General features: G+C 37.3%; 1 protein-coding gene across 1 annotated transcript; it reads left to right on the top strand.

Annotated features, from left to right (window-relative positions):
* Positions 1 to 314: 314 nt before the first annotated feature.
* LOC104464604 (junctophilin-1-like) lies at positions 315 to 1,067 on the top strand (the record flags this gene model as incomplete). The annotated part of the gene is made up of 1 exon (XM_010077366.1): positions 315 to 1,067. A coding segment is annotated over exon 1 (728 nt), but the record flags the coding sequence as incomplete, so codon positions are not given.
* Between the last annotated feature and the right edge of the window lie 19,756 nt (positions 1,068 to 20,823).

Raw genomic sequence — 20,823 nt, 5'->3', positions numbered from 1 at the left:
TAGAAATTTCTCTTGAAAATTTTTCCATGGACAGATCCATTCAAAAAATGCTTATGATTATAGCTGCTGTTTTAATTGCCAAAATAAATTACTTCAGCTGGGAAAGTGAAGATTTCGTTAAGCAGAAAAATTAATTATAAGAAAAACAAACAACAGAAGTAGTTTATCTGCTGTGTCATGTGCTGTGATTTTCTGTATGTCTTTACCAAAACCTGAGCTGACAACATAGTATTGCCTGTAGCACACTGGATGTAGAGTACTAGGTCTTGTACAGCTTCCTAAATTTAATTTTTCCTTATTACCTTAAAAGGTACATACCAGGGGCAGTGGACAGGAGGGATGCGACATGGATATGGTGTACGTCAGAGTGTACCCTATGGCATGGCAACTGTGATCCGTTCACCCCTCCGAACGTCTCTAGCTTCACTCCGGAGTGAGCAGAGCAACGGCACTGTTCTGCATGATGTCACTTCAGACAGTCCAGCTGGAACAAGAGGAGGTTTTGTTCTCAATTTTCACAGTGATCCAGAAGCCATGGGCATTAAGAAAAAAGGAGGCTTATTCAGAAGAGGATCCCTTCTTGGTAGTATAAAACTTAGAAAATCTGAATCTAGGTCATCGATATCTAGCAAACGGAGCTCTGTCAGGAGTGATGCTGCTATGAGCAGAATTAGTTCTAGTGATGCCAACTCTACGATTAGTTTTGGAGACGGTGACTGTGATTATTGCCCTATGGAAGACCATGTTGATGCCACCACTACAGAAGCCTATATGGGTGAATGGAAGAATGACAAGCGCAGTGGTTTTGGTATTAGTGAGCGTTCAAATGGTATGAAATATGAAGGAGAATGGCTAAATAACAGGAGGCATGGATATGGATGTACCATGTTTCCAGATGGCACCAAAGAAGAGGGAAAATATAAAAATAACATTTTGGTCCGTGGAATAAGAAAGCAACTTATACCAATACGAAACACAAAAACTAGAGAAAAGGTGGACAGAGCAATAGAGGGTGCACAGCGAGCAGCTGCCATGGCAAGAACCAAAGTGGAAATTGCAACTTCAAGGTATGTTATTGGAAAATATATTTGTTTATTACTGAATTCTCAGAAACAAAAATGTGTTACAATGTACGAGCTCTTACTGTTGACAAAAGACTCAAAAGTGCAAGGGTGTAAATGTTGTCTTTAGTGAGTACTTGCTCACCTTCCAGTTTTCATTTACTTTAGTGGCATTACATGTATGAAACTTAGAACTTCAACTCATTTGAATAAAGATGTTCATATATGTTATGTAATACACTGTGAAAGTAAATTTTCACCACTTATACATTTCTGCTTTCACTCAAGAGCTGCTGTGTTATGCCTTTAAACCTTTTTGGAAAACAAAACTAGTGAGGAAACAGAGAATGATTTGGGGATGTGAGGTGAAGATTGAATATCTTCCCATAAGCCTGCTCCAGTTATGCTTATTGATCATATGTTGATGATTTTTCAGGTAGCGTGTGAGCCTCACTAAAGTTGCCCATTTGACATTGAGCATCTTAAGATGCATCTGTTTATCTGAGAGACTGAGGTATGAACAGTGTAAGAATAATGGTTGAGACTCCTGTGCTTAGAGGCCGACAATTTGGTTGCCAGGACAGCATCTGCTGAGAGTTTTGTATGAGGATTCTTTCATTTTGGAGCATGGTACTCCTGCGGCCTGAATTCATCTGGATCTTCAGACCACCACTTCAAATAGCAGTGGGCATCTTCTCCCCACCTCCCTGTCAAGTGTTTGAGATGGGAGGAATGTGCAGGTATTAGTAGTGGGGAAAAAATGCCATTTTCACTAACCAACAACCAGGCAAAGTTGTCTGAAATGGAATTGTTACAAATTAAATCACTATAGACAATTTTAATAGGTTTTACTATTAAGTCTGAGAGCTCTTTAAAAAGCTGTTTATTTTGTAATGCCTTCCAATAAGTTTCTGTGGCAGTTACTCTGTTGTTGGGTTTAGTTTGTTTCCTCAGACAGGCTGCTCTTGAAATATGCTGTGGACCAAAAAAGAGCCCAGAAATGTGCATGAAAGAAAACCTTCATGCTATTTTAGAAAGAGGATGTCACATTATACTTAAGCTGAAGAACTGATTCCTGATTTAGTGTGGTCAGTTGTGTGTGCTCAGTGTCTTTTTTTTTCTGACAGTTGTAAAAAATACAGAAAAGACCAAAAACTGCCTAAGTGGGAAAACTTGAATATGTGGATGGTTCATAGAGAAAACTAGTTGAGACACAAACGTGCAGAAGTTAGTATACTGGTGAAGAACCTTTCTGAGCACTGGTCACCTAAGTAACTAGGGGGTAGCATTACTCAATTACTTCTATAAATATATATAAGGCATTATATGACAGCATACCACATTAGCAAAGCAGAGCAGTAATAGCTGACTTTAAGAAATTACTGGATCCCATTCATGTTTTGTCAGTACATAACAAGCCCTAGTTCTGAAAAAAATAAGGTGATGAGATACATGGATAGCGGGAGTCACCACTTCAAGTCCATATAAAGCTATTAAAAAACTGTAGTCTGAGACCATTAGGTTACAAGGCACAGCGTACGCACTTCCTCTTTAAGAAGGGATATGTCTCGAGTGTTTTACTTGCTGTTCCTTCCCTTCAATTTTAGGCGAAGGACAGAGTTCAAATTACTTCTTTTGGAACAGTCCGTGAAAACAATGTTTATTTCTTGAAAAGATGTTTTTGAAAATGCAACAACAGAAGGCACGAGTTGTAGTAGAGCTGTTACCATGGGCTATTCCTTTGGTTTTTCAGCTGAGAATCTCTCTGAAACAGTTCCATGACTACCAGTATGGATAGCAAGATTGTAGATTCAGGTTTCCTCTCTTTTAGTAGTCTTTGCACTAACTGTAGCGGCACTGCGTCAAAGGCAAAGAGATCTGACACCTAGTCATGCAGCGTCAGGCATAAAGATTACATTAACTTCACTTGTAAGTGCATGTTGGACTCACCTAGTAAGGATGACATGACCCTTCCTATCTTTCAAGTTTTCAGAATTGCCTTTAGTATCAGCCAGTGGGAGCAAGACCATGGCATTACATGAACTAAAGGACTGTCAGGTACTGGCAGAGTGAGTAGTGCTGGCTATCTAAGAGCCAGATCATCTGGAAGAGATTCTAGAAGAGTATTGAGGAAAAACTTCTCGTTTTGAAGAGCTGCTAAATTCTAGGCTGACTGAACTGGTACATTTTCAGAATGAAAAACCTTGCATGGTCCCACTGAAACATAAGGACCAGTACTAGTTTGTGACTGCTTTTTTTACCAGACTGACATATTAATAATATATTAATCCTTCAGATGGTAGCATTCCTGAAATGTCTTCGATGAAAGTAAAGATGGTGGTCTTGTCTGTTTCCTAACAATCACTACTACACAAAAAAAATCCAGGAGGAGTGCCTGTTTTCAGTTCTCTGATGTGTAATAAAAAGGTGGTTCTGCCCATGTGGCATAATCTCACCCTGCACTGGCCTGTAAAACCTTCTGCGTTTCAGACCTGGCAGATGTCACCAGCAATGTGTGCTTACTGTAGATTTCCATTCCATCAGTGGAAGAACTCTAGATAGACCATTTCTCACCCCCAAAACCATCAAATGTCTAGGTTTCCATTCCAAAGAGCTAGAAACCCTGAGCTTAAGCCAGATACCTTCCTTTTCAATGCACCTTTGAGTTGTATGTTGTTCTTTCTGTGTTTTTTATTCCCAAAATAAATATTCTCGGCCAAATGAAACCAGACCATACTCCTCTTCATAGCTCCCTGCTGGTCATGACAGGTTTGGCTGTTAGTTTGACCTGTGACAGATGTCCACACAGTCGTCAACAAGACCAACCACTGTTTTGCTTTATATTCATGATGTCTTTTCATGTCTAAAAGTCCTCCTTAATAATCTGTGCAGTCTTCCTTTGTCTGGTATGGCAGTTTGGTGTACAAAGAAAAATCTGAAAGAGTTAAATGTTGCTTCTCTGCACCTGAATTTACATTGTCTCTCCTGACTTAGCCTTTGGGTTTTTGAGGCATTTGTACTGAAGTGTTTCAGATATAATAGCAGCATTTCTCAGAAGTCATCAGATCACAAAATTGTGTGATGTATAGAAGCTGCTGTATCAGGGAAATAGTTACCAGCCTCGGCTACACAGATCTGTATACAAAACAGATTATAAATTAGCAATGAATAAAAATGCTTTAAAAATTATACCACAGCTTAACAGTCTTGATTGTGTATTACAATTTTACTAGCTATATTTAAGAAAAGATATTATGGCATAAATGTAAAAATCCAATAATTTTAGGAATTTCAGAAGTATATTCAATGTTTTTCCATTTGAAAATATTAAAAAGCTGCTTTTAAAAAAATCATTCTTATAGGTAATAATTAGGTCAAATTCATCTTTAACCCATTTGTGTTAAATGCAGTCAGGTTTACTCTATATGCCTTTTTTGGGGCTTGGTGTCAAAAAGGAAAAGCTGCCTTCCAGAAATCTTTGATTATTCTTTTCTGTTTTATTTCAAGCACATGTGAAATGCTTCAAATGGTGGAAGATGCACATTTGGAAGAGCCCTTTGGATGATGTTAAAAAGTCCCAAAAGTCCACTCAACCAAGAATCAAATAGAAACTTGTTTTGAGGATATCAAATAATTCTCACTGTAGGGATTTTGAACTTCCTTTTCATCACTGTCATGTGTCTTATTCAAAGATATCCCTCTGCAGTTCAATATGAACTGGAATTATATTAGAGCCGTTCTTTCCTAGAATGAAAATTACTTACGTTGTTATTAGAGGAGCTATTTAGTGCATTATATTAACTTTTCCTTCTTCAATACTTATGATGGTATAAACTGTAACATTTTTTTTTCAGAATTTGAATATATACTTACCTTCTAATACTCAGTATCACTGGATGTTTTTAAATGTATCAGTCTTGTAACTAAGTATCTATAATTGGAAGAAGAAGGAATGATGTTTGTTTATGTACAATGCTTCATATACCAGATTCTTTCTAGAAAAGTCAATATTATGGGTTCACAACTGAGCTCTCAGAGCCAGACTTTTTTTTTTTTTTTCTTTTTCCAGTTTTTTTCTAGCTACTGCTCAACTAGAAGTTCTCCTTTAAGTGTTGACTCTGAGGGGGAAAAGAACTGTGCAGGGACACAGAGTGACAAATTAAAAGTACAGTAAGAGTAAGAAGTATGAAACGGAAGATAGTGTGTGGAGGAAAAGGGAGAAAGAAATCAAATTTTAAAGTGTTTCCTTGTTGATATTTTCCTTATCCTCCATTGATCTTTCAGGTCATAAAACAAGCAGGTTAAAGAATTATATTTTCTTTTTCATTCTCTTTTCCACAGAAGCTAAATACTTCTAATTACTCCAGAGCTGTGAGTGAGTTTTAAGTAAGGTGTACTGTCATAATATGCTGTGAGAACTTTCGACCACCTTGAAAGCAATATTGTAATGGGTTTTCATTACATGAGCACCTGAGGTTTGGTGAAGGATAATGGTGCCTTTGTGTTCGGCACTGCACAAACAAATCACCCTGTCCAGAAACCTTGCAGTCTGGGAAAATAGCAGTGCCCAACAAACAGAGAGAACCTGGCAAAAGACTGTGAAAGGACCTGAGATCAAGATAAAAGTAAAATTAATATCTTGGATAACTAATAACATAGAGCTGTTTCTCCTTGTTAATTAGCTGGCTGTGCTCAGAGAGTGGTGACTAGCAAGCCTCTGTTCAGGAAGACCTTTTAAGGGGAGCACTGAAGGGGGATTAACTGGTGTCTTTGCTGCAGCGATTTCATTTTTGGAGTAGCTTTTTTAGACAGCTCAATTTTATTTTTAACATGTTTGTGTCCAAGTCTGCAGATGCTATGGCTTAGTTTCAGCCTTTGTTTTTTAATAGAAACTACGGAAACTCTGGTTGAGATCCTGTGTCAGAAGCAGCCCGCTATATTCTGTGCGGCTGCGGAGGAGCCTCGAGTTGGTGGAGGGGCCACAGAAGGAAGGTGCAGGAGGATTGACTTCATAGCAGAGACCCAGTATAACAATTTTTATTTCATTTGAGAGAGAGCCTGCTGCCACAGCCTGGACTTCCTTGGGTCCTTGCTCTCCCTTGCTATTATAGTGGCCTCGGAGCCAGTAGCTGTCTTGTGTAGTGCTTGACACTGAGGATGATTTAGAGGGCCCTGATTTACCCTGAGCCCTGGCCTGGCGCTGCCCCAGCCTGGGCCTGGGTGCTTAGCGTTGGCTTCAAGTCACTGCGCAGCACCTGCTTCTGAATGGTGCGGCTCTGTTGTCCGCCCCAGACCACTAGTGTTCACAGTACAGTGCTTATATAAGAAACCAGTGCTTCTGTTTTTCATAACCTTAACTCAGAGTTAAGTTTCAGTGTATACTGTGCTGCACGTGGTGGGTTTATGTGTGTCAGGAAGGAGTACTGAATGGTTCAGTAGCCAGTTCCTCTGCTGCATTCATTGCCTTGTGTGACCAGTGCTCTCAGCTTGACCTGAACAAACTGTGATTTCTAGGGAGAGCTGGAATTATATGCATGTGGAATTATAGTTTGTGTCCACACTAGATAGCAGCTGCCACTCGTTACAAATGGCACTGAATTATGTGCACCACATAGAGCTTTCCATGATGGATTTAGCTGACTCTACCAATCTCATTTTACTCAAGAAACTAAACTGGACACTTGCAAGACTAGTGCCTCACACGTCTCTGAGATGCTTTACTTATTATAGCTGAAATATGAGCATTGTGTTTAGGAATAAGATCCAATGAATAGCGAAGGTATTTATGTAAGACTGCTTGCTTGAGTACAAAGAGCTGCTTTAGGTTCAAAACAAAATGAGATTTAATAATTTTACTGCATAGTTCATTCGAAGATAACAAATAAAATGTTGTGGTAAAACTTAAAATAAGTCTTGAGCTACTATGGATAGTAATTTTAATGTTCATTCTGCATTCTTTAGAGGAAACCATATGTTCCTTCAGTCCTGTGGGAGTTATACCACCAACTTCGGTGAGGCACACTTTCACTCAGATTTCACAAACAACTCATTGGTAAAATAATATAATCTTGGACTGTTCCTCTGTTATTTGCTGGGGAATGAATAATACATCTGTTTGAAATATTCAAACTGTATAAACATCGCTACACAGATTTGATTTCTTTTCTTAGTATTTAATGCGGTAAGAGTACATGACTGAAAATATGCAGAATAACTCCTGTACTATCCCTCAGCTGGAAATCTTAAAAGTATTTAACTTTTTGATCATTACTTATATCCAGATAACACTTAACCTACAGCCATAAGTCTGAACAGGGGTATATTTGAATAAAAAAGGCAGTTCTGGAGTATAGCCAGTCTTACTTTGTGTTTGTATTAGACATGGAATTGTTACCCCAGAGCTGCTTTTCTAACTTGTTTAAAAACAAGAGATTGCTAATACAAGATTGAAAATATTCTCTGCTTTTAAAGCATAAATGAACCAACACTGCACCACTGCTTTTAAAATAACCATCTAAGAAAGCCTTTTTTTTAGAATATACAAACATTTTAAAAATGTTTCTTTGTTTAGATGGGTAAGGAATTTGTTGTCCAGTTTCCAGAATATTTAATTTAGGAGCTGAAATAATCTTTACAGTGCCTGCCGAGCAGATGTATGTGAAAACACTAATGCTTTTTGTTGTTATTGTTATACTGAGATACACTAGCAAAAGACTAATATTGGCTTTGTAGCCAAGGAAAATGAGCTGTTATGCAGATTCTTGCCTTAGTTTTTACACAGCATCTTAGTTTTATCTGTATCAAAACAATTGTTCAGAAGCCAAGTGGCAAACAGCATCTGTCTCTACTGACTTTCAGGAGAGTTTCTCTGATGGAAATAAATCCATTTTAAAAACCAAAATCTGGATCGTTTGTACTGGTTAGTTATGTATGAACCATAGTGTAAAGCCATTAGATTTACATTATTGATTGCTATAAAAATATTCTCAAAAACAAAAAGATATTTTATATTTCTACTGTATTTAGTACAACTACATACATACGGCTAGTGTACTAGTCAGAGCTTAAGTAATTTACTTGATATTTTGCTCAAATACTAATTAATGCAGAACCTTCTCAGCTTTCTTCAAAGAAATAAGAAAACATGCTGTCATATAACTGTAACATTGTTGATCAGTGTTCTGCAGAGTCAGATGTTCTTCAGAGAACAACTACAATGGTAAAAAATAGTAATTTAAATGATTTAGTTAATGCCCCCTACGTTGATCTAATTATATATTTCCCAAATAATAATGGATTAATTTTCTGAAAACTGTTGTAGTTCAATGAGTAATGTTGTTTGTTTGAATACTAATTGATCAATGATACATATTATGACTTCTGTTCATTTTTCTGGTGATTAATCCATTTTTTTATTTTATACATCTAACAGACATTGGTACATATTTTCATACACTGACTTGCCTTCTTTTGCCAGCCTCACTGTGATTTTCTTCTTTTATTACTGCTCTATCTCTACTTGTGATGTTTTCTGTTTCTTCATTCTTCTGCAGTTCTCTGCTCTCACTGTCTGGTGAGGCAGAGGCACAGTCTCCTTGTGGCTAGTGTCCAGCAGTAAATTTCTCCTTATGAGCTTGTCTCCCCTCAAGCCCATGTAAATGTTTAACATCTGAAACAACCTTTTTAGGTATTTTCCCAGTTCTGCTATATAGATGTAGTCTCCCAAGAGCTCATTCCTGAGGTCACCTCAAAGCCACTTTATTTATGAAGTTAGGGTTGTTCTGCCTTGCACATCACACACTTAAATTGAACTTCATTTGGCATTTAAGAGTGATCAGTGAATTTTGTGCAGCCCTTCTTTGCAGCTGTCCCTCAGACTTCTTTTCCATAAGGCTGACATTCATAAGTTCTGCCACATAGCTGTTCACACCTTTTCCCTAACATTTATGAACATCATGGGTTCTCAGCCCTAAGCCCTGTGGATATCCAGTGGTGAACCTTCTCAGTTGGGAAAATAATTTTTTCTATCCCATTACATTCTGTTTCTGAACTAATTTTTTATTAACTTAAGCATTTAATTTATTTTTTTTTTACACTCCTCATTTCCTCCACTTATTTTCCACAGAGGTTCTGGTGAGGAATGCTATACTATGGTCCCACTACATTAAAAGCAGGGACTGATGGGAAAAGATGGTATTACTGTTTTGTACTTCAAAGCCCGAAATTTTGTTATTGGCATCTGGCTAATATGAAGTTAGCTAAATGCTAGTTCTCAGCTCTTTTGTTCTAGGAGTTTAAGAAGAAAGGCATCTATTTCTCGTTCCTCTTACCACTCTGAATCTGGTAGGCTGCTGTTAAGACATGTTTAGTTACCTTACAGCTATAATGGAGCACCTCCACTTTGTGCTTGCCTGAGTTTACTGGCATATATAAGATGAGCGAGAGGTCATTTTGCTGCTGCTGATACTTTGCTTTCTGGTTTTGAGGTGAGTCATTTCAAAGATCTTTCTTTCTCTGGATTTTTAGACCACTTCATAAATTAATGTGTTGGATTGTGTTAGTCTTGCAGCTGCACAAAATTACTTAAAATCCAAATGTGGGAACAAGCAAGACTCCAAGATTTTCACTGTTGTGGTTGTCTTTTGGCAGATGTGGACATGCATCATAGCCCTGATTTGCTCCTGTTCGGAGCTGAGGTTTCATACCTGTTCATGGTCGGAAACTTGACTTCCATAGGGAAAAGAAAAAAGACCGAGAAATCTTAGTTATGACTAAGCTGAGGTGACTTCACAGGAACTGGCTCAGTCTGTGTGTTCAGCCCGAGTTCACTTTTTAAGCTTTGTCACTTACTTTATTAGGATATGCCGTATCAGTGAAGAGTCTGGGTTTTTTCTAATGCAGAGTTTATACCTGTTTATACCTGACTGATGGAAAAACTGCTTATTAGAGCTCCTGGGATGAACCTTTATTAGTGGAAGGATTAGAAAAGTGGATAGCTTTTAGCTTTGCTGGGTCTGTGAACAATGAATGCAGAGAGCAACTAGGCAAAATTATGGTTCTGAATAAGTTCACCAAGGAGTTTGTGCTAAATTTGATTTGATGTTTTCTTCAAAGTTTAGTTGATCAGGATATGCTCTAAATGGCTTTTAACAGTTTACTTTTAAGTTCCAACTTTGAGATGTAATGGATATTTGATTTGAATTCATCTGCTCCTTGCAGTTACGATGATTAAAAAGCTATAAGGCTGATTTTGAGGTCTGGTTTAGTTGTGAGTTAACTGCTGACAGATAGAGTCCTTGCATGACACAATGAACTTCGGCTGTGGACCTTAGTGGTGAGTGGACAGTATGAAAGAGCTGATGTCTCTTTCAAGAAGCCTGGAATAGAGTACAGATAGGTAAGCTATCAGAAATACAGCTGTACAACAAAGTGTCAGGGATTTTTTTCTGGTTTTGGCAAGGGTAAAGCCAGACTGGAATCCTTTCCATACAGAACACTCTAAATTTCAGACCAGTATCAAAAAAGTCCTCAGAAATGTTGAATTGTGTCCTGGAGTTTGAGTAGGGCTTCTACAAGCATTGGTCTGGCGAAACCTGTGAGCTGGATTCCTCACAGCAATAGTCCTTTCATTTATTTGCTATTTCACAATATATTTAATCAGCTGTTTGTATTAAGGCAGACATTTTTGATTGACAATTAAAGAACATCCTGACTGATTCTTCATGGGCCAGTCTGAGAAAAGTCGGCTTAAATTGTCTTCAGAAACCTTGCTTGCCTGTTCAAGGTCACTTACGATATAAGAAATTCTGTTCTGCTTTCATTGTATCTAATCTGATACTTAAAAACGTAATTTTCTCTGAAAGAGGATGAATTTGCCTTGAATTTGCCAGTACATGAAAATGCGTATTCAAGTGGTTGTATAACCTAGCACCGCTTAATCCAGTCAAGAAAATGGTTCTGATTTTGCACAGAAATTCACTTTGCAGAATTATGGTGATGGTTTGCTCTTGGATTATCTGCTTTTATATACTCACTGTTAGATTTAAAACCATTTTATGTCATCTGTCTGACTCTGAAGCCATTTATTGTCTCTTCCTTAGTAAAACTAGCTCATGTCTTTGAGATGTTCAGATCTTTTTCTCTCTTCTTTGAAACTGAATTGTCTCATTTTGCAAGTAAAAGTTTCAAGGGAGATGGAAATTGACTTTAGGTACAAGTCAGCTGAGGAAACAAGCATTTTGTACATAACTTTGACATTTCTATCTATTAATAAATGAAACTTTATAAAGTAAATTAAAAAAAGATTTTATTTTAACAGTTAAATCTGCTGTATTTCGATTCAGATTACAGTAAGGAGTGTTTTAACTCAAGTTATTTTTTTCAAGAATATTTACTGTTTAGAAAAGTATTTTTGGTGTACTTTGCCCTTCCTATTCCCATGCTTTCAGTTTAAATATGTTTTGTTCCTTCCAAGATGAATATGAAGTAGAATATAAGGGGAAATGAATAGCAAAATTCTGTTAATATCCACAATACTAAGCATTATAAAGCCACCTTTTCTTAGTTTTCATGGTCATATTTTTCTGTGAAAGATTTTAAATATAATCTCAAAAAATTGTTGCTTAATATAATAAGCATTTAACATTTATGCAGCAACAGTGTAATAAAAAGGAGCTGAGAGTAAAAATAGAAGTCCTGAATTTTAAGAGCTATTACAAAATTATATTAGTATCTCTTTACAGTTGCTTTATTGTCCATTCTCCAAAAAGTGATGAGGTTTTTTTTTTCAGAAAAAATAGAAGTTGCTTCAGGATTCCCATGTAGCATAAATTTCATATACCACTCAAAAATTGCCTACACACTAATTTTCAACTTGCTTGATTGTCTTGAGGTATCATCAGCTTGTTTTGCATGATGAGATTGCTGTTTGAAGCATTTTTGTGAAAGTTTTCCTTCTTTGTTTTAGCGCTTCTGTTCAATTATGTATGTATAAGTGTCACCCGTTCCCAATTACAGATACGCCTTGCTTAGGAATGGATACCATTACCAATAATTTTAGGTACTTTTTTATTTTCTAGAGAATGTAAATTCCTTGTCAGTATCCCCATGTTTTGGCCCTGTTACTGCTATCAGCATAATGCATTTTCTTCTCTTGGAAAGAAATGCATTAGATGGATTAGCAAAGCACTAAAAATACCTTCGCTTAACCACCAAATTATATAACCATCCGATTTCTGTTGGCTGCTGGTTTCATGCTGTGGTGCATTTTAGAAATCTTCATTTTACAGCACATCAAGTGAAAAAAAGTTTTTGATTTACATCAGATCTTCTTTCAGAGTTTCAAATATATCTTTCTTTTAGATATATAATTTTTCATTCAAACGGTTAAAAGTAGGATTTACTGAAAGCTTCTGATAACTGTTATCACTTAAGTATTTGAGAATGCTGCTGCTTTTATATGATATATTTCCTTTTTTTTGGTGACTATGAGGCAGTATGTCTGATGTTTTCTTCAGGTTTGTGGTTTGTTTTTTCAGGGGGGTATTTTTTAATGAATAGTAATTCCACTGCTGAGGGCCATGGTCCTCTGAAATAAAATGAGTAATTTTTTCTAGAAACCTTTTTATGTATGCAAGAGAAGATCTGGTCATAATGACCAGCTGTAGAGCTAAATGTCATAATTTTTCTCCACTTTCTGTATTATTTGAAATAAAGGATTTTCTAGTTAATCGGTTCCAGGTACCTCTCTATAAGGAGACAACAAGAAGAAAATTTATAATCTTCCCTTAGATTAATTACATCTTTGTCATTTCAAGATTTTTCTCTAAATTTACCTTAAAGATCTAAAGTGATTTGTCTCTCAGTATGCTATTCCAGTACTTGACTAGGACTAGTAGTAAGTTATTACTATAACTCAAATCCCCTTTGCATTGGTGAATGAAGAAAAAAGAGGCGCAATTTAAACGTGTAGATAATTAACTGAAATGCTCATCAAAAATGTTTGCGATGAGATAACTTTGTAGACTGCTGGCTTTTTTTGATGTCTTTATGGCAAGAAGCTCCTGTTGCTTTGCAATGGAACTGTTGCCTATGGTCGGGTTGCCTGCGATAAGGCTGCAAGATTTTGTTCTTTGTGAATGTGACAGGACAAGTCTGCTTGTATCCTAAGGTCAACCAAGTGTCACCTTAGTCTGCAGTTACATCCTTTCCTGCTGTTTGTTTTTCTATTGTGTAGCTGTAATGAAAAAGAAAAAACTGAATGCATGAAAAAAGGAAATGATGCCATCAGAGCAATCCCTTTGCATGTAAGGGAAAAGACTACATGTAATCAGCTGGCTGAAGGGCATGAGAACATCCTGAAAGGTAATTGGGCACCTTTTGTTGAAATACTCTCATATATCCCATTAACTTGTTCAGTGTTGCTTGGAAACAATCCCTAAAGACAGAGGCACAATACTAGGCCTTTTTGCTTTTATTCAGTGCCAAGAAAAAAGTGGTTATCGTAGTATACAGCATCATCTTAAAGCTAGTATTGTTTATGTACTGCTTCTGGAGAAGTATGTACACAAAGGGTTCAAACTTTCCTAGCCAAGCTCTTTGTGCACTCACTCATGATGTTCTTTACAAGTGAGTGGGAGAAGCCAATGCTTTTTTCAGATCCTTCTCAGAGTTCGTCTCTGCAGTCATTTGTCTTGTAGAGTGGAGAGCTGAAGTTGCTACTATTTGTTTCTAACTGAACAACTTACTATTGCTCTTCTATTTGCTCTCACTCCATTCTGCTTGGAATATTTATCTCCACATGTTCCATCTCATCTTTTAAGTTGTACAGTCTCTGGGGCCTGTTCACTATTTATGTTTTAAAATACTTAAATGGTAGAACCTAGTCTACTTGTCATTGTGCAAGTGTTAACAAAACAGATGCGCTAATAATAACAGGAGCAATGAGAAGATAATTTCCTGTGGGGTTTTTTAGAACTCTGTTTTGTTTAAATCCAAGAATATTTTCTTCAAAAGCACAGTGCTGATAAGAATAAACAAGGGTTTTTTTCTCTCTCTCTTTTCCCTGTGACTTACCAGGAAAGAAATCCCTGACTTCTAGTCTTCACGTCTCTAGTTTCTTCTCAAAAGGAAATAACTAGTATCTGCCCCTGGATGTTGGGGTGTACGCAGTTGCTGCTAGCTACTAGAGCAAATGGTATCAGGCATTCTGGCTCTCTCTTCTGCCTTTCTACTGCTGAAATATGTCTTAATATTTATTCCAAAGAAAAGAGTCACAGATTTTTATAATTAAAAAAAAAAAAAACCAGCTCAGATAAGGGCATTATGTTGAGCCTAATGAAGAAAGCGGTGAGTTCAAGCATCAGCACTTTAAAGTAGAAGACCTACATTCTTCAATAGCAAGAACAAGGAAAGATTGTCATGATTCAGATTCTGGTATTTCTAAGGGAAAGCAGGAGAGTTTCAATAGGGAGGACGCTTGTCATGCGTAGGAGTGTATTAATATGAGAAAATTCTGATTTTGTTAAATTGATCTAAAAATTAGAATCAGAATGGAGAGAATTTTGTAGAATTTTAATATGAAAAGATTCAAATGCTTCCATATTATAATTTGAAATAACCTGCCCTTTCATGAACTTGAAGGACACCTTTAAAGTGTACTTTATTAATCCTAGTGGTCAATTATGCAAAAAAATATAATGAGACTATGGTAGTGATGTAAGGTGTTTGTTTGGCCGCATTTTATTGTACCTTTTATTCTGAAGGAATGAATTGACTTTACATGCTCTCATCAGCAACTCATCATTGCTTTTACTTGGCTAATTCTGAGGTGAAGAGAAGCTGGAAAGGAGCATACAGTTTGTTGCTCAGGAGGTGAAAAGGAAAAAAAAATGGTCAAGAGTTTTTTAAAAATTCATTTTGCTATTAAAATACTTCCTGTGATGTTACTCTCTTTAGGAGCAGACAAAACATCACTTTCTAAAATTTTAATCAAAGAACAGATAAATGGCTTATAGTCCATTTACCCTGTAGCTTTGGAGGATAAAATTGCGAGCTGAACCTGGCAGGTTTTTAATTTGTTCTTCACATAATCTGTTGGTGAAAAATTAAATGTTGGCCATGCTGACATGCAGAACTCCTACTGGTTCTAGTGACTGCAGGATACCACTGATAGAACAGTGTTCCTTGTGAGTTTTGTGGGAGTCACAGGCAGTTGAAAGCCCAAAACTATGATACTAGAAGTTCCCAGCTGGACCAATAGGGATAATCAAGTACAGAGACAGTCCAGTTACCACTGAAGGAAAGCATTAGGTTCTCAGTATGCTGTCATTCTTCATAATTCCCAGAAAAAGTAACATTATGGTCTTATTTTATGAATTGCAAAAGAACTACTAAAACTTTTTGAGATGTAGTCCTTTCCCTTTGCAAGCGGTGAAGCTTCTGTAATGAATCCGTATGCCACATTCTGTCTGCTGTTACTCATGCTGAATGCTACGCCATTCTACACGCTGTCCCAAAAAACTTGAGATTTGAGTATGGTACAGCTCAATATGAGTAAGAGTGACAGAATTCATTCTAGAAAGATAGGTCAGCTCAGTTGCTGAAGATATCCATATTTCTGGAAATCAGGCCGTGGGGGGCTTTGAAAAGCTTAACTGAGGATACAATTTTGTGTTTTATTGCTCTACTAGAGAATCTGGTTTCTGGAATTACGTATATGTGAGAAAAATTATTAACAGCTTACATGGGTTTGCAACAGAAACAGCTGAATGTACAGGTTGCTGCTGCTTCTTTTTGCAGTGCAGCTGCTTTTGTATTACAGAGATTCTCAGTGTACTAGTTAACAAAATAAAAGCATCTTATCAAGCATGATTTGTTTTCCTCAGCTTTGCTTGTTTGGCGCATATTTCTGGAAGGTCATCTAGATCATGGTGCCAAACTTCCCTGGACAGGGGCATATATCACTTACCTAGTGGCAGTGAATGTTGGGTGGTTTACTGCATGTGCAATGCCACAGTCTTCCAAGGAAAAGAGGGTGCTGGAGCCGTTCAGACAGCTGGCTCCCGGCTGTGCTTTTTCCCAAAGGATTTTAGGAGCAGGCATGGAATGTGCTGTGAAATTCTGGTAGTGGCAGCCAGACAGCCTTGTGATAGAGGCAGCAGCTCTGGGAAAGATGATGATCAGGAATCTGCCTGTGTGCTGCTCTTCCCCAGGTGTTCATCCAGCCAAGAGCCAGTGCTGGGTTTGGTGGGTTGGCCTAGTGAGCTGCGTGCACTCTCAGGCTGGACACCAGCCCAAGGGATCTGGTGCACAGCAGAACTTGGTTATGTGAGTTTACTTTCCAAGCATGGCAAAAACTTCAGTGTGACCTTTCAGTAAATTAGCTATGGTGAGGCACCGTGTTAGAGATATGTGATCTGCTGTGAGTACTGTGGGAGGTTTGTATGAGAGCAGGGGTATGCAGCGATCATACATGCTCAGGTTCTGTATGAGGCTTTGACCCTGTCACACTTTCACGGTATTGTGGAAAACCAGCCTTACTTCTCATGGCTCTTACCAGCAGAGCTAACTAGCTCAAGCCCAGGACTGTGCTAATGTAACTACACAACTTCCAGCTCTGGAGCAGACTTGTTCAGTGTTTCACTGTATGTTGTATGTATGCTTCAGTCAAGCTTGTGCACAGACTCTCCACATGTACAAAGTAAATTACTGCCTAATCTAGCTGGTCTGATGAATACTGGTGTACATCTGCAGCAGTGAAGGCCATATAGCCTCTACTAAAAAAAGTGGGATATGAACTGGGTGTTATAGCTAACATGATTATTGGCATTGTGCAATACAGAGTGAGTTTTAATAGAATATATTGTCATAGTTCCAAAGGAAGCTAAATATATGACATTCAGTGGATCTGCTGTTTTCAAGAGCTGAGCTTTTGGCAGTAGCTGTGAAATAATATACAGCAGAATCGTGTTAATTCATGCTAATGACTTAAGAGACCCATCATGAATTACTTGATTTTACAACTTAGCAAGTAGGTGAAACATGATGACAAAACTTCAGAGATGCACACTTTAACAGTATGTTCTCTGCTAATTTATCTCGATAGGAGCAGTTTAGTTGTAAATATATTTGCAATATACGAGTTAATGGACAGTGCTATCATTAATGAAAGCAACAATGATTTCCTGAAATGACACTTCAGTACAGCAGCCTGTTATTAAATATCTTCAAAGAAAGAGGACGAAGTTATGAGAGTGTGAGACCAGTGAAGTGGTTATGAAGGTAATAGATGTTGGTTTTTAACATTAGTAAAAATTCTCTTCTCATTTGTGTTGCAATGTAGAATAAATGTGGCTAAAGGTACTTGGGAAAAGAGGTATCCTGACTAGCATAGTAGTAGTATGCAGATATATATGTAGGTTAAAAGTGTATGAAAATTTTTATCTTCAGGTTAAATTACTTCTAGAGAGCTAAACTGCTAACATGTTCATTCTTAAAATAGTAATACCCAAACTAGAGGCTCATTGGACATCTTCTCATATGTTCTAGTAAATTCCTTAGTCTTCTAAATAAAGAGTAAGTATCTCCATTATGAAAAAGTTTGCAATTTTTTATGATCAAGTTTGGGTTTTTTTTGGTCTACATTGTGTTTCCACGTTAAGTACTATTAAGAATGCAGCTTCATTACTGGTAGTGTGCTCTTAAATGAGCAAATACGACTTTTTCAGTATGCCTTAGAAAATTATACTGAGCCATTTAATGTTTGTTGTGCTTTTAGTAAAAGAAGGAGCTGAAGCCTCTCTGTATTGGAAACATACGCACTTGTTGCTGTGCATTGGTGTGTCAGCAGAGAAGTCTGACTAAATAAGGCAATGCATGAGTAGAGCTTATCAATGTTTGACAGGAATATAGTCCACTAACAGCTGATACAGTCGCCCATCTTTTCTCTGCTGTCATTGGCTCTCTGCACTGCACAGAGATGTATGTTTATCGTCTGCTCGGTTGCTGATTGTGCTCAAAACTTAGCCCTCCACCTTTTCAGTTAGTTCATGCCAGAAGTCATACAAGTGAGCTGAAACCCTTAGCCAAATGTAATTATATTTGTAATTGTGTAAAAATATATGTGGAGTTGTCAGCTTTCAAAGTTTAGGGGAGAAGAGTACTGTCCCTTCTGCTTCTCCCCCCACCAAATAGTCTAGAGTGAGTGAATATTTTTTGATAATATAAATAAAAAATAGGAAAATTCATACATATCAGTGTCCTTATGGTTCTGCTGTGCACTAGAAAATGCTTGTGAAAAGACTCCATAACATTATGAAAGCAAGTAGTGACTGATTTTTGCCTTCCTTGCTCTGAGGGACCGATATGGCTCAAATGACTGGCTAAGGTCCCAGTGACCTGTCTGGGAATAGCGTAACACCTTACATGCTTGTAGGTGCTTTTAAAAAAAAATACAGAGTAAGATACCCTTAACATTGTTTCAGTATCAGTTTTCCTGTTAAAAGGAGTTTGGTTATCAGATTTTGTCCCTGGTTGTGCAAGAGTTTGGGATTTGAAGATTTTTTGAAGAAAGTTATTAGGCCAATAAATAAAATTTAAGATCTGATGGCACCTGGCCTGCTACAGAATGTCCCAAAATAGTCAAACTGGTGACCTGCAAATATTTTTTGATACTGGGAATAAATGTAAATGTCTGTGCATGTGTGGCCTTTTAAAGGGATTTCTGAAAAATATCAGACATTAAATTGGTATCATTCCTTCTTATGAAGACAAATCAATGATTTGGGAATCTCTCCTTTTCTTGCAAGTTCAAGTCATTAAACTGCAAGGCCAAGGATGTTGAATTACTGGCAAAAGTTTCTGTTACGCAAAGTGATAAATACCTTTTCCACTGAGTGGAAATTTAAGACAATAGTGAAAAATGCCCTTCAGTTCTCTGTAGCACACTTTTCATTTCTTGTTCCTCCCAACTGTCTTTACTAGCTTCTCAAGTCAGGGAGGGAGGGAGGGAAGGGATGGACAGATGGAGGGATCGATGATGTACATTTTTTCTTTTTTCATTTCTTGCACTGACTTTAGTCTTTTCATATTAATCCTTTTACATCTATCTTGAGCTCAGATGTGTACCCAGAATTGTTTTTTTACACATGCAGCTAAAAGCTTGATAAATTTACAGTTATTCTGATTTTACTGTAAATGCAAAGCAGACAAACTTCTCCATGCGAAATCAGATCAAGTGTACTTCTGCCTTTTCACCATATAAAGCGTATGTACTTTCTGACACCCGATACTCTACTTGGGCAAGTCAATATCTTTCTTATTTATTCTTCCATATCTCATCATACTGTCTTCCTGTTTTTGCAACAGCATCGTCAGTGCTCACGCCCCCCTTGTCCTCTTCTGTACAGGAAGCCAGCTGAGGAACGGAGAATGTTTTGCGTCCTTCTGAGAGCATTTAGAAGGTTCAAAGATTGTTGTATGGGAGCCTCACGTTTTGTAAAAGTTGTTCATTTTACTGTATGCAAAATGATACAAAGACTAAAACTCCTATAGCAGTTTAGGGAAGAGACTTCTGGTAACTTTGGATCACTCATAGCCCTAGGAAAGCGGAACAGGTAAATCTGAAAAACCACAGTGAGGCTTTTTGTTTTGGTTTGGGTTTTTTTGTTTGTTTTGTTTGGGGTTTTTTTTCCTCCTTTTTGTTCCTGTCCTCTCTTCTGTAAGCTTGGAATGAAGAGTCAGGTTTCTTTACTTCAAAAGTGACTTTCCTGTCAGGACAAAGAGAGGCCTTGAATCTCTGTCATGGGAAGAATGCTTACCTGTGTGCACTCTAACTGGCTGTTTGGTGGAGGTGTTAGTTTCTTGTACACCACTTAGCATCACAAAAGAATAAAATACACCAATTCCTGATGGGGAGTGATGCATGTAATCCTATTGGCCCTACCAGTGCCATTTGCTTTTTCCAGAGTTGGTTGTTTTCAAAGTGCTTTTTCGTCACACCCAATGCAGTGCTTAAAAAAACAAATCCTGCAATTTTATTTGAGAGATCCATCTGCTTTAATTCAGTAGCCTCCCTTAAATGTCCTAATGAGAATTCACAATTCAGTAGCATTGTTGTATACAATATATTTAATAGAGATGTCTTCCTGTCCTCTGAATCAATCTCTGATAATGGTACTGAAAGAATAAGCAGTTGATTGGGATGCCTGCCGTTAGAGCACATGTGAAGGGTTTGCAGTAGATACACAGCGTAATGGACTGTTTAGCATGTGTGTAATAGCTCTTGCACATGGCTTTATATCCAACTCCCCTCCAAAATAAAAGCACTTTTACAGAGCGAGTAAGGACACTTTCAGGCTGCCTTTTTGACACTTTTCTGCTGTGCCCAAAATACTCTTAGTTTTCTAGAATGTGTCTGCAAACCCCCAGTATTGAGCTGGGTGCAATATCATACACCTGAATGATCTGCATGGAAAACAATATGATGTGTCCGTAGAGATACAGAAGTTGTATAGCCCTGAATTTAAGTGCAGTGACTATGCAGGAAAGCATGGTAAAGCCTTAAAATTCTTTAGTCATTCAAGGATGCTTTATTTTGAGGAATTTTATTAATTAATTTTATCTTTTTAATTTCTGAAAATATGTTTTGAAAATATTTTAATTGTTGTAGCCTTATTAGTTATGCAAACTTATAATTCCACATTTTCTGGTTATTTTAAATATATTGTAGTCTTTATAAACATTTTATCATGTTGTTTTCATA

Source organism: Pterocles gutturalis, unplaced genomic scaffold (genome assembly GCF_000699245.1).
Source record: "Pterocles gutturalis isolate BGI_N339 unplaced genomic scaffold, ASM69924v1 scaffold711, whole genome shotgun sequence".
Lineage (NCBI taxonomy): Eukaryota > Metazoa > Chordata > Aves > Pterocliformes > Pteroclidae > Pterocles > Pterocles gutturalis.
This window is presented reverse-complemented; position numbering and strand designations above follow the sequence as displayed.